The 15,738-nt window shown below is 38.1% G+C and overlaps 1 protein-coding gene across 3 annotated transcripts in view; it reads left to right on the top strand.

Annotated features, from left to right (window-relative positions):
- Positions 1-15,499, top strand: part of AGTPBP1 (ATP/GTP binding protein 1) — a 196,008-nt gene extending 180,509 nt beyond the window's left edge. For 2 of the 3 annotated variants that reach the window (XM_023229531.2, XM_023229533.2), the window contains one exon: positions 14,774-15,499. In XM_023229531.2, coding sequence (XP_023085299.2) covers positions 14,774-14,951 — 178 coding nt within the window. In that variant the 3' untranslated portion in view covers positions 14,952-15,499. The remainder of the gene's footprint in view (positions 1-14,773) is intronic. The other variant, XM_023229532.2, reaches the window with a different exon arrangement.
- Positions 15,500-15,738: the final 239 nt, after the last annotated feature.

Raw genomic sequence — 15,738 nt, 5'->3', positions numbered from 1 at the left:
GCTGGTGAATTCTGGGGCTCAGCAGAGACAGCACACATGGATGCTGCCAAATGCCTGCGCCCTCTGCAGTGGTGACCACTGCATGTGTACCACACCTGGACCTTCCAGCGCCTCACCTTGTGCTGCTGAGGAGCAGGGTGCCAGACTGCAGGGAGTGGAGTCTGTGAGCCTACAGGTACAGGCGGCTTCTCTTTTGAAACCACTCTGATGATCTCTGAATTGCCTGTTGGGGAGGGTGGTCATTCTTTTTTTGTCTTGGACAGTAGCTCCTGGCACTGTTTATTTGACTGACTGTATGCCTTATCAGTTGGTCCTTTGGCTACACCCTTGGTATTCTTTCCCAAACTCTCTTTCTCGTTTGTTACAATATAGACAGGGTGAGAGTTTTCCAAATTTTTAAGTTCTGCTTCCTCTCTCATGAACGATTCCATCTTTAATTTCTCTAGTCTTGCATTTTACTATAAGCAATCAAGAGAAGCCAAGCCATACCTTCAACAGTTTGCTTAGAAATTTCCTTGGCCAAATATCCTCATTTTCATCTGAGACCTCATCAGAATGGCCTTTACTGTCGTATTTCTATCAACATTCTATCAGGATTATTAAGTATTCTTTAAGAAGTCTGAAGCTTTCTCGGTAGCTTTCCTGTTTTCTTTTTGAGCCTCATCAGAATCACTCTTTATGGGCATTCACAGCCATGTATCCCTTTTGTAGCATGCACCTCCATACTCTTACAGCTTTTACTTACTACCCCCTTCCAAAACTGCTTCCACATTTTTACATGTTTATTGCAATAGCACCCCCAGTTCTTGGTGTCAATTTCTGTCTTGGTTTGTTTGAGCTCCTGTGACAAAATACCATATACTGGGTACCTTATAAAGAATGGAAATCTATTTCTCACAGTTCTGGAGACAGAGAATTTCAGGATCAGGGCATCAGCAGATTCGGTGTCTGGGGAGGGCCTGCTTCTTTGATGGACAGTGGTCATCTCACGGTAATCTCATATGGCAGAAGGGGTGAGGGATCTTGATGGGGTCTCTTTCATAAGGGCACTAATCCCATTCAGGAGGGCTCTGCCGTCGTGACCTAATCACCCCCCAAAGGCCCACCTCCTAACACCATCACCTTGGGAATTAGGGTTTCAACATATGAATTGGGGTGGGAATGGGGATGTAAATATTCGCCCAATTTCAGATATTATGTAATTATTCTTTACAACACTGAACCATCAGGTTGTTGGCATGTAACATTTAAATTTGTTTAAATAAACTAAGAAAAAGGTAACAGACTTGTTCAAAGTGAATCTGTGATAATTATGAAAAATAAGTCACCAGTCATTCCATTTAGTTTCTACACCATTGCTTTATTTGGTGAGAGATAAGTTTAGTCTTTTAAATAACAATGGAGATTTAAAAATTAGGTGTAAATTAAACAGAGCTTAAAACTACTAATCTGTAAAATTATTTTAATTGGAAAAGCTGGAAACTTCTGAGTGTGTGAGTTAATATTACAAAGTTGACAGAATCTGAACCCTGCTGATGTTACTATGTATGTAAGCTATCTTTTTATTATTTGTTTTTAGCCTTTTGTGTCTTTAAATTTAAATATGTCTTGTAAGCAGATTATAGTTATTCTTTATCAATCAGAGCATTTTGTTCACTTACATTTATTGTAATTATTGACATATTTAGGTTTAAATCTACCAGATTATTATTTGCTTTATATTTGTTCCATCTGTCCTATTTTTTTTTCTTTCTTTTAGATTGGTTGATTTTAGATTTATATCGGTTTTATTTTCTTAACTGATTTTAATGGACACTTGGCATTACTTCATGCAGTCTCACTTTATCAAACTCTTAACATAAAATTGTAGTTTTGGGAGGCTGAGGCGGGTGGATCAGGAGGTCAGGAGTTCAAGAGCAGCCTGGCCAAGATGGTGAAACCCCGTCTCTACTAAAAATATGAAAATTAGCTGGGCGTGGTGGCAGGTGCCACCTAGCTACTCGGGAGGCTGAGGCAGAGAATTGCTTGAACCCGGGAGGCTGAGGTTGCAGTGAGCTGAGATTGCACCACTACGCTCCAGCTTGGGTGACAGAGCGAGACTCCTCCTCAAAAAAAAAAAGAAAAAAGAAGTACTTTTATCTTTTTTTGGACAATACAGGATTCTTAGAGCATGTTAAGTCCATTGAACCCCCCTCAACGTACCTGTTGCTGTTGTTAGGTACTTTCAGGTACTGTGAGTATTTTTAACTTTATAGATATTATTGTTTAATGCAGTCATTAGCTCTCACTACACATTCCACCCCCTGATCTTTTTTCTCTTCATTTTTTCCCTACATTTTGGGTTTCATCTGAGATCATTTTTCTTTTTCCCAAAGAACACTGTTATCTCTTCACCTTTACTTGTGAGGGATATTTTCACCGGCTGGAGAATCTAGGTGACATTTACTCTCTTTCCGTACATCAAAGATATGATTCTGTTGTCTTCCATCTCCACTGTTGGGATGTCCAGTTAGCTGTTCGTCTTATTGTTGCCCTTTTGAAAATGGTCCTTTTATTTTTTTTGAGATGGAACCTTGCTCTGTCGCCAGACTGGAGTGCAGTGTCGCGATCTCGGCTCACTGCAATCTCTGCCTCCTGGGTTCAAGCAATTCCCCTGCCTCAGCCTCCCAAGTAGCTGGGACTACAGGCGCGCACCACCACACCTGGCTAGTTTTTGTATTTTTAGTAGAGATTGGGTTTCACCATGTTAGCCAGGTTGGTCTGGAACTCCTGACCTCGTGATCTGCCCGCCCCTACCTCCGAATGTGCTGGGCATGAGTCACTATGCCCGGCCGAAAATGGTCTGTCTTTTAAGGCTAAGTTGCTTTTATGGATTTCTCTTAGTCTTTCATATTTAGGAGGTTTACATAGATAGGATTTTCTTTTTATTTTTGCTTGAGGTTCCCGAAGTTTCTTATATTTGAAGCTTCATGTCTTCTATCAGTTTTGGGAAATTCTTAGCTATATTCTCTTCAAACATTGTTCCTGCCTTCATTACCTCTCCTTCTGGGACTCCGTTTATGTTTACATTAGATCTTTTCACTATATCCTCTGTGTCTTTTATTCTCTTATGAATAAATTTCTGTCCTTTCTATTTATAGAAAATAGATTTCTATCTCTTTGTGCTTTCTTCTGGATGTTTTTCCTAACCCACCTTCTGATTTACCCATTCTTTGTTTAGCTGGGTGTTATCTGACATTAAATTTATCTTTTTAATACTTGATGTCATTAATTAAGGGGTGGGGGTTAGGGAAAAAAAATCTATCTACAAAGACTCCCTAGGGAATTTTTTTTTTTTTTTTTAAATTTGAGAAATATTGCCTTAGGGGCGTAAGCCAGCATTTGGGGAGCTCAATAGGTTTTACTTTCGAGCAGACTTTGACTTGCGCTCCCCACTTGCACCCCTATTTTCTGGATTGTACTTCTGCTCCTTCTGCCTTTTGGCCCTATGTGCGTAGCCTCTCTGAAGCATCTTTTGAAAGCCAACTTCCCATCTTTGTGAAATAGGAGATGGGCTGAAGAAGAGAATTTGAAGGTCTAGCTCCTCTTTATAAATCTTTTAGCTGGTTCTTGTTTTCAATTCCACCCTAAAACCCATTTGTTAAAAATAACCACTGTCTCCAATTGCTGAACTTTTCTAGGGCTTTGTAATGTAAATCAGCATTTTTCCCCCTTGATTTCTCTCCCTACTGTAGGTACTTAGCAAAGTGAAGGAAGTTGGAACTCAAGACCATTAATTTCATCCATCTGCCTCCACCTACCTCCATCTTCCAGCATTTTGTTGAAATCTCTTGTTTGCTTTTGATACTGGTAGGCTGGAGGGGGTCTCCAAATGCTGATGGGGCCTTGACCCCAGCCAGTGTCTGTGTCCAGGCTGTTGACACCAGCATGCCAAGGAATTGAAGGATGAGTCAGAAAATAGTGAAAATACAGAGATGTATTGCAAAACAAAAGTACACATTCAAGAAAGGGGACTGTAGGCATACTCAAGAGACAGTCCCACAGTGGGGTCTGGGATTTTTATCTTTTATCTTTACGGTTTCTTTAATCAAAAGGTGGAATATTTGTGAACATAACTGGAAAAAGGTGGAGATTTCTTGGAACTGCTGTGCCACCCACTTTTACACCAAATATGGGTGTACCTGGAACTGTCATGACACTGGTGGGTGTGTGGCTTAGTATGTTAATGAGCATATGATGAGGTCCTAGGTGAAACCTAGGTCAATTCCAGTGCTGTGTTGGGTCCAGTTGGTCTTAGCCAGGTCCACAGCCTGGTTTTTCAGGGTCTTATCAGTCCCTAGTTTCTGCAGCCATTTCAACAGTTTCTTTTTGCTAGTCATGTGAAACTGCTGCCTGGAATTTTCTATTCTCCTGTGACCACCCTGTATTATTTCTGTCTCATCGTTACTTCCTCTTGAAATTATTTTCTCCCTATGAATTTATCCTTAAAAAAAAAAAGTTATTATATTTTTTTCTGTCATCATAGTAGTAATTAAGAAGGGATCAGAAATAAATGCTTATGTTAGATCCTCTGTGTTTACCAAAAGTTATAGATAACTTTCTTTTCAATAATGTTTGTTGTTGAATATTCATTACATTATATATTCCCAGGGCATTTATTGGTAATTACCAAACAAAAGTCATTTTAATTTTACCCATTTGTGTTGTATAATAAAAATTCCATCTGATGCAACACTAAGTCTGCATTACGTTTTTCCTGGGGTAGGTGTTTCTCTTTCAGGTCAAAGCTGGAAATACTGGTAGGACTCGTAAAAGCAAATAGCTATAGTATTTTTGTGCTTAGCAAGAGGCATTTTTATTTTATCTATTATCTGAACGATTAAACAAATGTAAATAGCTATCAACTTAGTGATTGTTAGTCTGTAAGATTAGCTGTATAAGGAATTTGATGATTATAAAGATTTATGGATATTTATATTTTTGGTAGCCTCTTGGAAGAAGAAGTTATTTCTCTCACAATAAGTGAGACTTCAAAATAAGAATGTATCAGCATAAGGAAGAATACATAGTGTTATTCATATTAGAAAATAATGTATATTCTTTAATTGTTGCTGATTGTAGCATTCCATATATTCCTGATAAGATCACGTTTTTAAATCTGTGGTTCAGATTTAAAAACATTGTAATGGTTTTGGGGTCTGTTTGTTCTATTAGGTATTAAGAGAGATGTTTTCAAGTTTCCCCTATCACTGTGAATGTGTCCACTTTTCTTTTTAGTTCTGTCAATTTTTGCTTTATGTATTATTATAGTAGATGTGTAGAACTTTTGAATCATTACATCATTCTGGTGGATTGATCCCTTTATCATGAAACGTCTCTTCTTTGGTAATGCTTCTTGCTTAAAAGCCTGCTTTGGTTTACATTAGTGTAGCTGTCCTAGTTTTGATTGGTTAGTTTTTGCATACTGTATCTTTTCCATCCTTTTAGTCCCAGTTTTCTCTTTATATTTAAGATAGGAATCTTATATGTATCATGTAATTGTATTTTATAATCCAGTTAGTTATCTTTGTCTTTTAATTGAAATATTTACTCCATTTCCATTTAATGAATTACTAATACAATTAAGCTTGTAAGTTACTATATTTGTTTTCTATTGGTTTCACTTGTTTCATGTTTTTTTTCCTCGCCTTCTTTGAGATTAATTCAAAACATTTTATTGTTATTCCAGTTTTGTCTCTCTATAAGCTTGTTCCATTCTCTTTTACTATTCTTTTACTGGTGCTCTAGAGATGACAACATGGATATTTGGTTTATTAGCATATAATAAAAAGTACTCTTCTTGCCTCTTCACAGACAATGCTAGGACCTTGGGATGTATTCTACTCACCTTTTCACCTTTTGTGTTGTTGTCATATATTTTAATTGAACTCTATATATTTTATTTTATTATTTATTAGTATTTTTTAAACTTTTAGGTTCAGCGGTACATATGCAGGCTTGTTACATAGGTAAATGCATGTCACAGGGGTTTGTTGTACAGATTATTTCCTCACCCGGGTACTAAGACTGGTTCCCAATATTTATTTTTTTTCTGATCCTTTCTGTTCTCCCATTTTCCATGCTAAAGTATGCCCTAGGGTTTGTTAAACTGAACTCCATATATTTTAAATCTAATTACACATTATTAATGTTTTAGTTAGTCATATTCACTTATATTTACTGTTCTGTTGTTCTTCATTTCTTCCTCTATTTCTGTGTTTTGGTTTAAGATTATTTTTCTTTTAGTGCATGTCTGCTTACAACAAATTATTTCCATTTTTATTTATTTGAAAATTTTCTTATTATTTCACCTTCACTTTTGAAGACTGTATCTCCAGTATAGAATTCTAAGTGGGTCTTCCCCCTAGTGCCACCTCGCCCCCCTCACTGGCACTTTAAAGAGACCACTGCATTGAAATTGAGCTTCCATTGCTTATGCTGAGAAATCAACTGTCTTTTTTTGAGATGGAGCCTTGCTCTGTCGCCAGGCTGGAGTGCAGTGGCACGATCTCAGCTCACTGCAATCTCTGCCTCCCGGGTTCAGGTGATTCTCCTGCCTCAGCCTCCCAAGTAGCTGGGATTACAGGCATGCACCACCACACCCAGCTAATTGTTGTATTTTTAGTAGAGATGGGGTTTCACCATGTTGTGCAGGATGGTCTCGATTTCCTGACCTCACGATCTGCCCGCTTCAGCCTCCCAAAGTGCTGGGATTACAGTCATGACCCACTGCGCCTGGCCTACTGTCTTATTTTTTTACTCCTTTGAAGGTAATGAGTCTTGTCTGGATGCTTTTAGGTTTTTCTGTCTCTGGTTTTTAGCAATTTTGCTATGAGTGCTAAGAGTTGGTTTTCTTTGTATTTATCCTACTTGGGATTTGTAGCCCCTCCTAAATGTGTGATTTGAGTCTTTCATTGTTTTTGGAAAATTCCCAGCCCTTAGTTCTTCAAATGTTGCATCTGCCACATTCAGTTCTCCTCAGCAGGTTTAATTTATGTGGAGATTTAAGTTTTCTATCCTTTTTTGCTTTCTTCCCTTCAGTTTGGACATTTTCTACTTACCTATCTCTTCTTCACTAATTCTCTTTCCAACTCTGTCCAAAAAACAGTTTTAGACCTATCTTTGAGTTCTTAATTTCAGTTAAATATTTTTCACTTCTAGGCTTTCCATTTGATTCTCTTTAAATAGATAATAGATGGTGAAATTCTTCATTTCATCGTCTGTTTAGACATATTAATTATAGTTATCATTTAAAGTTCCTGCCTGAGAAACCCCGTACTGAACTACCTTTGGGTCTGTTTCTGTTGAAATACTTTTCCTGTTTCTGTTTCTTAATATGTCTGGTAATATTTGGTCAAATGCCAGGTATTATGTATAAAAACTTCAGAGGCTCTGGATATCTTCCCTCACGGAAGATTCATTTTATCTTCTGGTAGGCTTTTAGAGTAGGGCAGATTGCCTCAGTCCAGAGAGCCACTGAGTTGCCTTAAGGTAGGGTTGCAAAATGTGTGAAACCTCTTTTAACTCTTGGTTCACCCCTCCTGCATTTGTAAGCTGTAGCCCTCCAGAGGTCACAACTGAAGGCCTAGGCTCCTCCTCTCCCCAGCACCACAGGACTACCAGAAATTTCTGTTGCTCACTTGTTTTTTTTTTTTTTTTAGTTATTTTGCTGCTTTATGCGTTGGTTTTTAGCCTCTTCTACTATGTAATTTAAAAATTTGTCAAATGTCTTTAAGGGAAAGCTGTCAAGTGTTGAGGTCACATCTCTGCACCTCCCTTCTTTCAGGAACCTTGGCAGCTCTGAACTTCAGTTTTTGCCTCCAATCCTTTGAAATTGCTGAAAGCTCTGATGACTTCTCTGCCTCTAACAGCTGCCCTTGCTTGGCCTGGGTTCCACTGGACTTTGCCCCACGCACCTTTTTTTCTTTGCTGATTTTGCTTTGTATCCTTTCACTGTAATAAGTCATAACTGAATTCAACTATGTGCTGAGTCCTATGAGTCGTCCTAGCAAATCACTAACCCTAAGGTGGTCTTGGGACCCCCTGATGAGCATGTTCATTCTCCATTTCTGTAAAGGTTGGTTATCCCAGAGGTTCTAATGTTCTGCTGAGAATGATCAGAAACAGATGGTTTTGTGATCCTTTTATGGATGTGTGCAGCTGAGGCTCAGAGAGAGAAATTTACCTGAGGCCATCCATCTAGAAATTCCTGTCAGAATTGGGAATTGGATTGAGGTCTAACTCTAAAATTCACGTTCCTTTATTGTATCTTGTATCCCCCAAGTATATAACCAAAATTACTAGAATATAATGGTTTCAATTTTTGAAATGCTCTTGTGTAATTTGGATAATTTAATCATTTAACACTTTCATTATGTGTAAGTAATGTTTTAAATCAATGGCAAAATAAGTTGGAGTTTAGCGACATAGTTAATTGCCGCTTCCCAAAGCCAGTTTAGTGATACAGCTGCTCCTTGACTTATAGTGGGATTATGTCCCGATAAACCCATCGTAAGTTGAAAATACCGAAAGTTAAAAGACCATTTCCTACGCCTAACTACCAAACATCATAGCTTAGCCTAGCCTACATTAAACATACTCAGAACACTTAAACAGTAGCCTGCAGTCAGGCAAAATCATCTAAGGCAAAGCCTGTTTTATAATAAACTGTTGGATATCTCAAGTAATTTATTGAGTATTATACAGAAAGTAAAAAAAAGAATGATTTCGCACCATTGTAAAGTCAAAAAATTTAAGTTGAACTATTACAAATCAGGGACTGTATTGTTCTTTTCAACAAAAGTACAAATAAATTAGCAAATTTTTTTTCAAATAGACATATTCTCTCACTGGATATTCTGTACACTAGTTCTGTGTGTATGCATGTATGTCTATATGCTGTAGCTATTTAAGCCTGACAGAAATTGTTACTTGCATTTTCTATGGATAACTTTGTTTACTTTGTGATATTTTTAGGAGATGCTGTATTTATCTCTCACAAGATAGGAATAAAATTTTGTAAATTATATAAATGAAACATCCTCTGGTATTTGTGCAAATAGAAAGATTTTCTTTCACACCAAATCTGACATTTCAATACAAGAAAATCAGACACAATCAGCAAGTCACAAATGCAGATAATTTAGGCAATGGCATATTTTTCTGCTTGTGTATCATTTTCAAAAATTTTCCCCCATGATATTTTATTACGCTATCTTAAAACAGGTGGGTTATGCTCAAGAGTTCAGAGTGCAGAGTTCTGAGGTGCAAAGGTAGATGGAGTATTTTTCATCCTATTGGCTTGAAACAGGCCATTGCCTGGGTTCTTTAGGAATTGAGAAAGGTTGATTTACTGTTTCTTGAACAAGATAGGTTTTATTATTGTCGTATTATGAACTCAGCAACTTTGTAAGATGGGTAGGACTGATATTGTTATCTCTGCTTTACACTGAGAAACCTGTGCTCAGAGAAAGGAAATGGCTTGCTTGGGATCACACAACTGGTAAATACAGTAGAGGCACAACCCAGAATTTCCAACTCCATGGGCAGTGTTTTGCTTTCGTTGTGCCTGTTGTAGGTGATGGAGCTGAGGATCTACGTTCTGGTGTCTTGGATGTCAAATCAGCTCTCGTGGAAGGAGATGGCGTATATTTGAGGGAGATGGTGAATTTTTTAGGTTTAGTTTTGTGTTACACTTAATAGCTTAACGTGAGGGTAGCCAGAAAACTTTCTGAATCTGCATAAAGTAAAATTTTTTTCTGTTCTCTTTAGAAATCAGTTGAAATTATAAACCTTTTTCTGCATCATAATGACACCATACAGCAGAGAATTTCAATGTGTTCATCCTGTGAGGAAGGCTCTTTGGGTGAAAATTTCAATGTTTTTCTTGAAGCAGCATGACAGTATTTGGTTTTGGACTAAAATGCTGTTTTCCCTAAGATGAACTATTTCTTAATTGCTTTTGGCTTAGTCTGTTCAGAGTGGAAGGATGGATGTTAAGGCAGGTGTACACAGGGCAGCTGTCAGAGAAGGAAGCAGAACAAGCCAGAACGAGTAAACTTATGTGAAGAAAATGGGGGAAGCAAGGAATTGGTGGCGTTAAAACAAAGTAATCATGATGGGAAATAATTAAGTACTGGTTAGACTTTTTGTCTTATGATTGTAAGAATTTTTGGACTGCTATCTGCTTATTTAAAGCAATTATTTTATAAACATAGGGCAAGTGACCTTGAAGTCTTTTTCTTAAGTGAAGGTTTTGTGAGAATCATAGGAAATAATGTCTATGAAAGCATTTCCTATGTTGTAAAGTGCTCAAAACATACGTTGAAATTATTAATAAAAGCAAAGATGAATTGCTGTGATTGCTCTTGTGCCTTGAAGTTTGTTCACTAAAGTAAAATCTGTGGGATTAAAATTGAGGATCTTGTCAACCTCAAGGCTTTTCATAAGGAGTTTAGCAGATGTTTATTGAGGTGCCTGCAATGTGTCATGCCCTTCTGGAAGCTGACAGGAGGCACTCAGATGGCTAAGTCACAGTTCTTGATCTTACAGGTTCTTGTGATTTAACACTGAGAAGATAGGCACACAAATGAGTGGTTTCAATTGCATCCATAAAGTGATCAGATAGAATGTGCAAGGTACAAAGGGGATATAGAGAAAGGACACATATCCCAAGATGAGCTTTAAGGACGAACATCTGCAGATGAGACTGAGCTGTGTTTTGAAAAAATGAGAGTATTTAGGGGAAGAAAGATGTGAAGTATACCTGGATTTATCCATTATAAAGGTGTTCCTTTGTAGCAGCTGGGTACTTATAAACTGAGACTGGGTAATTTATGAAAAAAAGAGGTTTAATTGACTCATGGTTCTGCAGGCTGTACTGGAAGCATGGTGCCACAGTATGCTTGGCTTTTGGGAAGGCCTCAGGGAGCTTTTACTCATGGTGGAAGGCAAAGCAGGAGCAGACATGTCACATGGCGAGAGGGGGAAGTGCCACACTCTTTTAAACAACCAGATCTTGCATGAACACAGAGTGAGAACTCACTCATTACCATGAGAGGCTCCAAGCCACTCATGACCCAAGCACCTCCCACCAGGCCCCACCTCTGACACTGGGCATTACATTTCAACATGAGATTTGGAGGGGACACACATCCAAACCCTATCAATACCTTATGCAGAGGAAACAGTGCTGGTGAAGGCTTGCAATATGAAATGTGAGGCATGGAGTGGTCAGGATATTGAGTGGCAGGACTTGCTTGTAGCAAACTGGTTTGCATGACTCTCGGAGTGACTGATACCGAGCATACCGGAAGAGGATTGGGCTTGGGGAGAACAGTGAGTTCTCCAGATGCTACATTTGAGGTGCACATGAGACAGTCATGCAACTGGCAAGTCTATGCATCTGCAGAAGTTCAGTGGAGAAGTTGGGACTAGAAATTTGGATTTGGAAGTAATCAGAATACAGATTAAAATAGATGAACTTGTTCAAAGAGGGGATGCTTTTAAGAGCTGTTGGCTAAGAAAGCATTTTTATAAATACAGTGCCTAGGTTTGAGGAATACATAGAGGATGATCACCATTGAGAAGGGACAGAAAGGAATTAAGCAAACTAGAATAGTAGAAGGGTATATCAGAATTTTCACCACCATGAAGCACAGTGGAAAGAGCTAGTAAAAATGGACTGGAAAATGGTGATTGGAATAGCAGTCTGAATGCTGGTTTTAGTGAAATGTTGGGGGTTGTAATCTGTTTTTCTCTTTCCCCTGTCTCTATTTATTTCCCTAGCTCCTTCGAGATCCCCTGATTTCTCTCTCTCTCTCTCTCTCTCTCTCTCACACACACACTCACTCTTACACACACTTGTGCATACCTCTTTCCACCATGAACTTCCTCCTCTTTGCGCACTCAGCCCGACTGGTGTGCCTGAGCTAGCACTGGTTGGCCCATCACAATAACTCGACATGTGCTGTATTCTTCAGCTCTAATGTAGACCTTAATGAAGCTGTGGCTAGGAACATGATTTTATTAGCACCTGGAGAAACAAGAGTCAAATATTAGGGCCATTGTGGGTTATAGGAGTGGAATCAGAGGAATGGACCAGTTCCATACTCTTACGAGAATGGGTGATTTCAAGAAATGAATGGAGTTCTTCTCATAGTCAACATGATGGATGAGCCAAGATCAAGAACTGACAGCATCCGATTATTTTCCTGAGCATTTCTTGTGAAGATGCTTCTTTTAATTTTCCAGGTGCTTGCTTTCCAGGTTGTGCTACTTTGTCTTAAAAGTGCCCATCAACATCTGATACAAACATTGCTGTAAGATTCCATACTGTCAAGGAGCTTATTTAGCTCCATCCTGGGCATCCTTCTTGCTCCTAAATCATACTTCTGTCATTCTGTTTCCTCATTGACTTCAGCTTATAAGAGTAGGCTTTTTCTGTAAACACTTTCCTTTTGTTCAAATTGATTAACTCTCTAATATTCAGTTTCCCATGGAGAATGAGATCCTTACTCTGATTCCAGTGCAGTGGCTGGGCTCCCAGCAACCAGTTTCACTTACGCCAAGTCTGTTTTCAGATGGGAAAGGCTGGAATTCCGCTGTCCATAGATCTCTTGAACAATGCGTGCTTCCCTGCCCACCTACCCAACACGTGGATTTTGTGTTCTCCCTACCTGTGGGGAGACGCTGGCCACTTCTTGTCTATCTGGAAGCAGCCTCTGTAGTTCTGGGTGGTTTCCCCAGCCCCTGTGCTGGCACAGTGCATAACTTTTTAGTATGTGTCTCTTCCTCACATTTCCATTATCATTTCTTCTTGTTATGACTGTCTCCAGGAAGAAAATAAGTATGTGGCAAGGGAAGGTTTGTCTTTTCTCCCTTCCCTTTTTTCCCCTTCTTTGCTTCAGTTAGTTTTCCATTTATTCTAAGAATCACCTGAGACTCCTCTGAGAATTTGAAATACAAACTCAAGGAGGAAGAATGAATTATTGTATTTCAAAAGAAACATGGTAAGTCATTTTAAAAGTCCAAATAAGGTCAGGCGCAGTGGTTCACGCCTGTAATCCCAGCACTTTGGGAGGCCAAGGCAGGCAGATCACTTGAGGTCAGGAGTTCGAGACCAGCCTGGCCAACATGGTGAAACCTCATCTCTACTAAAAATACAAAAATTAGCCAGGTGTGGTGGCGGGAGCCTGTAGTCCCAGCTACTTAGGAGGCTGAGGCGGGAGTATTGCTTGAACCCAGAGGCAGAGGTTGCAGTGTGTCGAGATCACACCACTGCACTCCAGCCTGGGCAACAGAGAAAGACTCCATCTCAAAAAAAACAAGAACAAAAACAAAAACAAAAAAAACCCCACAAATAATCATTTCTTTTAATCTAACTTGTTTCTCTAAAGACCTAACAGATTCATACTAAATCTTTTAGTTGCAAATTAAAAACTGTGAAATTGTTCTTGTGAGTGTGAGGTATGTTGTTGAGTCTCACACAATCCTCCAAGCCACTCAGCCTGATTTATTTGGACTACTGTATCATATTGCAAGCTCTGAACTTTTAAGAGGAAGTTTGCTACATTAGTTCAAGGTGGTTTTGCAATGTATTTTTCTCTTTAATGAGCAAGATTAAAGCAAGTATAGGAAAAAAGGTACTCTTGCCAGATAAGTCTTGCAAACTTCTCAGAAAATTAGAACCATATAATCTATTAACTTTCCCATCCCACCTTAACTTCCAGATATCTGGACTGAATTTCATACTCAGTTGCATGAATTCTCTCATTTTAGGTGCCTAATGACATCTGCTTCTCTTTTATTTTAACAGATTACTGTTCCCTTTTCATTGTCTGATTTTATAGGTTTTAATTGCATCAGTTATAGGAAATCCTTTTTGGAAACAGGTGGGAAATAAACAAACATACTTCTATATGAAATTAAGGTAGTTTGGGGCACTACCTTAGAGATTTTGAAATGTTTCTGTAGTGTTTCTTTGATATTGTGTGTGTGTGTGGGGGTGTATCTCACAAATGGGGAGATATCAGAATAATGTGATATTTTTCTAGGAAAGAATACGTTACAGAACCTAGTAGAAAAGTTGTCTCAGTCCCAAACGACTTACTTCATGAAATATTTAGAAGCACTTAGTGCTTTTAAGCAAATGTCTTATTCTGTGTCCTTAGGGAAAGTAATTAATCTGGGTATAGAGTGTTCACTTGTTTTTCATTTTTATTCTTGACCTACGGAAACTCGGGGGGTGGGTACATGGGCTGTTTTTATGGCAGCTAATCACTTTATAGACTTAGAGTGAGTGGTTTTAGTGCATTGCTCGAGAAGCCAATTAAATGCTCACAGTTTCTTGTAAGGACTGTTGAAATTATATTTGCCTGATTTACAGTGATTAAAGTAGAATTTAAAAATAAATCTTGGCTTGCAAATTGATGAAGTCTTTCAAAGAAATAACCTGATGAGAGAGTTCACTGTTTTTTTAAGCTATCTAACGTTAGGATATATGTTGATACTCTTGTAATATAATTAATAATTCACATTTCACTGCTTATTGTCAATACAAGGAACTTTCACCTATTATAAATCTCAACTTGTTCATTTGAATAAGATTTTTAAAGTTAATGCAGCTTATATTATGTTGGAATCAGAGTCCAGTATGGTGAAATAATCTTACATTAGGACCTTAGGACCTTAAGACCTAACAAAGTCTTGTATGTTCTGTATATTTTGGCTGCAGCCCTACCACTTACGTTTTGGATGAAGATGAACCTCGATTCCTTGAAGAAGTTGATTACAGTGCAGAAAGTAATGATGAGTTAGATATTGAGTTGGCTGAAAATGTAGGAGATTATGAACCTTCTGCTCAAGAAGAAGTACTTTCTGACTCTGAATTATCAAGAACATACCTACCTTGAGCCCGCTGCCATCTCTTGTTAACCGCAAAGAAGAAATGGAATATCTTGGTTTTTATTTCACAGGAAACTTGAGAGAAATGAGTTTATACAGAGCTGACTCAAAAAGACAAAAAGTAACTTGGGCCAGTTTGGTTTCAAGACAATAAATATGTTATTAATTAATGATAAAATTGGCACTTGTTTTATTTTAGATATTCAGTGCACTTTATGTAGCATTGAATGATCAAATATTGGATTTACCTTTAAAACAACCTGAATATCATTGCATGAATTTTTATCTCCCTATGGCTATATCCTGCATCAAATGGATAATTTTGAAGTGTGTTCAGAATATAAAATTGAAATTTTAGAGTTGTTGAAAATAATATATATGTACATGGATTTCTATAGATGTGTTTCTTTAGAAGTGGGTAGATATTGAAGATAAGACTGTTCTTCAGAATCATGTTAACTATTGGGTTGTGACTGAAGTAATCCAGGGTTTGCCTTGAAACCATTACATTCTACATTTACCAAATTAAACAAATAAAACTGTATTAAATGTTGCATTCATTTTGTCATCTTCTTTAACTAGCTCAGATTATTTGATGTATAGAACTTTGTGAGAATGTGATAAAAACCCAGAATTGGACACAGTGATAAAAAGTTGCTTTTAAGAAAGTTGGCTGGGCATGATGGCTCATGCCTGTAATCCCAGCACTTTGGAAGGCTGAGGTGAGTGGGTCACTTGAGATCAGGATTTTGAACCTGGTCAACATGGTGAAACCCTGTCTACTAAAAATACAAA

This window comes from Piliocolobus tephrosceles, chromosome 14 (assembly GCF_002776525.5).
Source record: "Piliocolobus tephrosceles isolate RC106 chromosome 14, ASM277652v3, whole genome shotgun sequence".
Lineage (NCBI taxonomy): Eukaryota > Metazoa > Chordata > Mammalia > Primates > Cercopithecidae > Piliocolobus > Piliocolobus tephrosceles.
Note: the sequence above shows the minus strand (reverse complement) of the source record. Positions and strands in the feature narration are given on the sequence as shown.